The sequence below is a fragment of the Larus michahellis genome, chromosome 16, assembly GCF_964199755.1.
Source record: "Larus michahellis chromosome 16, bLarMic1.1, whole genome shotgun sequence".
Lineage (NCBI taxonomy): Eukaryota > Metazoa > Chordata > Aves > Charadriiformes > Laridae > Larus > Larus michahellis.
In genome coordinates, this window is record NC_133911.1 from 8,592,933 (window position 1) to 8,598,435 (window position 5,503).

The 5,503-nt window shown below is 46.3% G+C and overlaps 1 protein-coding gene across 1 annotated transcript; it reads left to right on the top strand.

Annotated features, from left to right (window-relative positions):
• The first annotated feature begins 2,732 nt into the window (after positions 1-2,732).
• Positions 2,733-4,938, top strand: LOC141732218 (uncharacterized). The gene is given in 5 exon segments (XM_074560798.1): positions 2,733-2,791; positions 3,084-3,172; positions 3,313-3,473; positions 4,086-4,624; positions 4,626-4,938. Coding segments are annotated over 5 exon segments (1,161 nt in total).
• Positions 4,939-5,503: the final 565 nt, after the last annotated feature.

Below are 5,503 nucleotides of genomic sequence, written 5' to 3' on the forward strand. Positions count from 1 at the left end.
TCCACGGGGTTGAAAATACCCTCTTTTCCTCACCTCTTCTCCTGTAGTATTTATTTCTGATGCATTTGGATTCACTCCATAAATGCACTCCTGTTTGTTACACAAATCATATCCGTGCTCCAGGGAGAAGGTTCTACAACTGTGATCTTTCAGCTGTAAAAGCACAGACTTCTAACGCTTTAGTTTTAGCGCTTTCATAAATCCTTTGGTTTGTTTCTGGGATATCCCAGGAAGTGCTAAATTACAACTGTACGTAAAAAGGCAGTACGCTTCTGTTTACACCAGATTCTGCCTTGACGCTCATGTCCACCACGTGTCAGCCTCTTGTTTTTTCCCTCCCTCGGTCTCTGGTCCTACTTGTCTCTCTTCTTGGTAACACTTTCTAAATGGGGAAAGACATTTAGAAATGTGCTACGGCAGGTGTTACACATCAGTGGGGCCCCTGCGTTTACAGGGGTGTAAAGACTAGGAGTTTGCTCTGGTTTTACCCCAGGTAGTCAGACCTTCCAAAGCTCATCGCCCTTTTCTAGGTGTTTTCCAGCCTGTACTGGTTCACTGGGAATCTGCCCTGAGTTCCGTGTTTGTCTCCAGAAGTATGCAGGCAGAGGACGGCCATGGAGAGCAGATAAGCCCTCCAGGGGGGTCACTCTGTGCGGGCGACACAGTCAATAAAGCAAAAGGACACACGTAAGGAGGTGAGTGAAAATGTGTGCTCAGCACTGACATAAAGCGAGTGAGACCGGCCTAGAAACAACACGTTTAACTATCTATGGCTTTTTACAACCCAGCATCTGTGGGACAGAGCTCATTTATGTTTGGTATGTTGTGGGAATTGCATTATTACTGCGTTCCCAACGTGCCTCTAGGCTTCAAGTTCATATTCCGCCCCACTGAGAGGTGACGAACAGCGGATACCATCTAGTCAAGACGCCGGTGGCTCCTGTGGAATGGATTTGCTCGTCTCAGTCCAGTTCCTCACGTGTCTCCCCACAGCTGGCAGCCCCTGGCAGACGTCAGAGGCCAAAGACGGATCGACTCTCGGAAAATGAGCTGGTTTCCCATTCCTGAGCGAAATCTCGTCATATCCACGTAAGCTGTACCGCCAGGTGAGCAGGAGAAATTTTTGATGCCTCATATTGTCTCTTCTACGAGCTCAGTTTACAGCACTTCAGTTAAACACAAACAGTGATTTCCCTTCTTGCAAACCCTGTAGTAATAAAGTTAATTCACACGTGCCCTTTTTGAGGTGATTTATGACAGAACCAATATGAGGGAACAGAACAGCGTTCCCGCATCTAGGTTCAACTGCCATTTAATAATCACAGTCAATATTCCCTTGTTTTAATACTCGCCACCGCGTTCAAACCAGAGTGCTTCGCTGTACGCTGCATGCAGACCACGCAGGATTAAATGGGGCTTCTAGTGTGATGCATATAACAACCTCTTAAATGATTAGGACACCTGTTGACATTAATATAGAAGCGCGCCTGAAAACAAGTGTGCCACACACCGAAATATATGTACACAAATATTAAGAGGATTAGAGAAATTGCTAAAATGGATAGAGTGGCATTTAACACAAACATGTCTGGAATCTAAGCAGAATGGAAATAACACACGCAGAGCTGATCCCTTGTTAGATGGGTTTTTGGGGTTTTTTTAGTAGTTCATCTGGGGTGTAAACGTCTCTGTACAAGGAGGTCGTTTGCTTACGCTTAAAATTTCTTTTTAATATGTATCTTTGTTTGTAATTTGCCTCTCATTCATAAGCACCTTCATTTAGTAGCTGGCACCTTTGCCATGCGAGCTGCAGGAAAAAGTAATTAAATTTAATAGAAGCCACCCTTGCTTTGAAGCTGCCCTGGATTTAGAGCCGCAAGGAGAAGCAATTAAACTCTGGCAGCCGAGGATTCAAACCGAAGTTATATAGTGATTTATTATTTTTTTTAAAAAGGAAATTTTCCCTGTAAACGGAGTTGGATTGTCAGGTCTGATTGGATTCAAAGCTATGGAAATTTTCTTCTTTGGGAAATCTTCTCTTGAAGGAAAATTATAAAAAAACCCCAACCATTAGATGTGCAATGAGGATCAGTTGTGAAGATCTAGGATATTTTTAATCCTTCTAAACAAACTTCCAGAAAAGAGTTTGTTCTTCTCAGCAAAGTGCCGAATGGAAAAGGGAAGCGTGGAAGGAAGACATCTGCATGTCTGTTTATTTGCAGGCAGGTCAGCTTGTCAGCAGCCTCCGACATAGATTCATTAAGGGAAGGAATTTCTCTGCACTAGAAGGTATTATAAGCATTGTTTAAAGCTGTCAGGATTTTTTAAACCAGCAAGAGGCAGAAATTATTATTTCACTTTTGTGATTTTACCAAAAAATAACCTGTAAATGAAGTAACAAGGACAAGGAAAAATATCCCAGAATGCCGTCATCAGTGCCAAACATAGTTCAAGCTATTTAAAAATATTTTTAAGAGTTTCCTATAAAGGATTCAGTTCAAAAAGGTCTGCTTCCAGTGCAGACGTTATTCAGAAAAGCAAACTGGTAATTCAGTTAATACAAGGAGGCAAAGTTGTCCTAATCTTCACCAACTCTCGGAAATATTTGTAGAGTCTTAGCTAAGCCAGCGGCTCGTGTGAAAATTTTAATTATTGTCATGCATGTATTTTGCAACACAGGACTTTCTATTCTGAGAAATAAATGTTCTTAGGCTCGTTACAGGGATACAGTCATGGTCCATGATCTGTGGATCCGTCTCGGTGAATTGATGGTCCTGTGGCTGGAGTCCAGGTGAAGCTACGCTGGCCATACCCAGGTAACTTGCTGGGATCAGGTAACTTGCTGGGAAAACGTATTATTGTGTGACTGACCGTTATGAGGTAGCCGGGGTCAGACGTGTTGGGAACGGCAAGCTGTACATCCCCGAGAGGGCTTCCTTTGCAATGGTCACCAGCCTGTAAAAGGGGAACGGGCAAACAGTGCCGGGGACCACCAACCCTGCGAAAAATGTCTGACCCCAATGTTTTGGCTGTCCCAGCTGTACTCTTTGACAGTGGGTCTGGGCTGTTCAGTTGTGCTACAGAGCTTTAGATGCCACCCAAGAAATGAAAGCAAAGCCAGAAGAAATCATGAAAGAATACAGATTGCCTGACAACAATATCATCCAGGCAGGCAACCAGCTATTTCCTGCACCACAGACCTTTTTTGTGCCTGCAAACATTGGAGTTGAAGCTCCTGGTGCGCACAAAATGATCTTCAACACCATCATGGGGCATGGCATTGATGTGCTCAGGAGCCTCTGTGGCCTTCAGGGGGGTCCAGACTCTTCCCTGGCCTGGAGTGGACCCTGAAGGAGATGAAGCTGCAAGTGCCTGCTGGCATGTTTGTGAGCATCATTGAACCCCGCCACGAGAAAATACTGTGTGTGGACTGGGGCCTCCATCCTCCCCTGCCTGACGTCTCTCAAACAGATGTGGGTCACCGTGAGCGATAACAAGGATTTGGGGGCATGTCAGTCACCAGAAATGCTTTTAAGGAGAACGTCCGACCGACTGCATGGCTTTCTGCAACCACTCATGAGCAAGAAACCCTGCTGAGAGCTGACGGATCTAAAAGGTACCGCAGATGTTTGTGTGTTTATTGGCGGCTAAAACCTGTGTGAAAATAAAGCACTAGAAACACTGGTAACGAGGATCTTTTGTTTATCATCTCCCTTCCCCTCCGCAGAGTTTACAGGTGTGTACGTGTCTCGGGGAAGCAGTAACTCCGGAACGGAGTCGCAGCCTGCCTTGGAGCCGTATGGGGAGCGGCATACCTCCTCTGCTGAGATTTTTCCCTCTCAGGTCTCTGAGATATCTGGGGTTTGTATTCTAAAACGAGCTCTCACGTTATTTTTGACCTTATTAAAAACATTTCCTTTAGAAACCCAGCAAAACCCCAAACAGAATCCAAATATAAATCAATGCAAATGCAATTACTGTAACCGACCCTCCTCTGTGCCTGAGGGTCTGAAAAAAAAATCCATTGATTCTCTGCTGTAATTTATCTGGGAAGTAAGAACACCCAGTTTCACTTCCAAATACAGGCCCTGAATCACAACGCTCGGCACCGCCGGCTCCCCAAGGAAGCGGCGCTGCCGGTGCAGCTGCGGAGGACGGGGAGCTCGGCGGAGCGGGCCCTGGCTCAGCTGGGGGCCCTGGGACATCCCATCGATGCTCTGTGCCAGCAGCCACTGCCAGGGACGGCACCGTCCTGCGCAGGACGGCTGATGCTGTGGCGGCAGGGACCCGCACGGTGGTTTTTCACATCGGCTCTGGACAGCGTAAGGCAACAGGCATCCCCCCGTTCGGTTATTTCTGCCCTTGTGGGATATCCCAAATTCACACTTGTCATGTTTGGGGCGAGTCATAAGGACCGCTATGTCAGGGAAGAAGCTCAATCCAGAATGGGCGTTTTGTCTTTTACTTACCCAATGGAAAATGGGGTTGTTACATCCTGGGACGACATGGAGAGGATTTGGAGATAACTATCTGAACAAGATCTCAGAACGAAACCACATGAGAGGCCAGCACTGCTGACCGAGACCCTTCTCAATCCTTTGTCCCATCAAGAAAAATGGCTGAGATGAAGTTAGAAAGCTTCCAGGTGCCTGTCCCTTTGGTGACTCTGTGACAGCCCTGTTCGCTGGTGGCTGCACAGCGGGACTAGTGGTGGACAGTCGCAGCGGTGTCACTGTCACGATCCCTGTCTACTAAGGCCATTACTTGCTATGCGGCATTTCCAGGCTGGATTTTGCAGGCAGAGATGTAACCAAATGCCTGGCCAGGCTCCTCTCGGAGACCGGGCACTCCTTTGTAAGCACAGCAGAGAGAGAAATTGTCGGGGATATGAAGGAGAAGCTGTGCTATGTTACTTTAGATCCTAGACAAAATATGTAAGAAAAGCCTGAAAAACTTATATGCGAGTACATTCTCCCTGACAGAAGGGCTGTCAAGGCAGGAGAGCGGCTATTCTGAGCTCCTGAAGTGCTTTTTGTGCCCGCAGAGCCAGAAGTCCCAGGGCCAGGGGTTGGGAGGGTGCTCCTCCAGAGCATCCCCAAGTGTTGTGACTATATCCAGTCCAACATCCTAAGGAACATGCTGCCATCGGGCAGATCAACTCTTTTCCGAGGTTTCAAGGAGAGGTTTCTGAAGGAGCTCCAGGCAGGAGTTCCCAACACAACTCATGTCAAGACCATCTCGCCACAAGATCAGATGTAATCCGTGTGGATTGCTGCTTCCACCCTTGTGCCAGTTTAAGAGTGTTTAGGAATATGTGGCTTACCAGGGAAGACTATAATGAGGTCGGACCAACAGTATTCCAGAGAAAATGCTTTTGAAACTTTCAGTAGGACCATCCAGGAATTTTTTTTTGAGTGCCAATCTGAACATCTGGAGAGCAGTTAATAAATCAGTACAAAAATAATTGATTTATAGTAAGTGATTTTATAGCTTACTAAAGAAA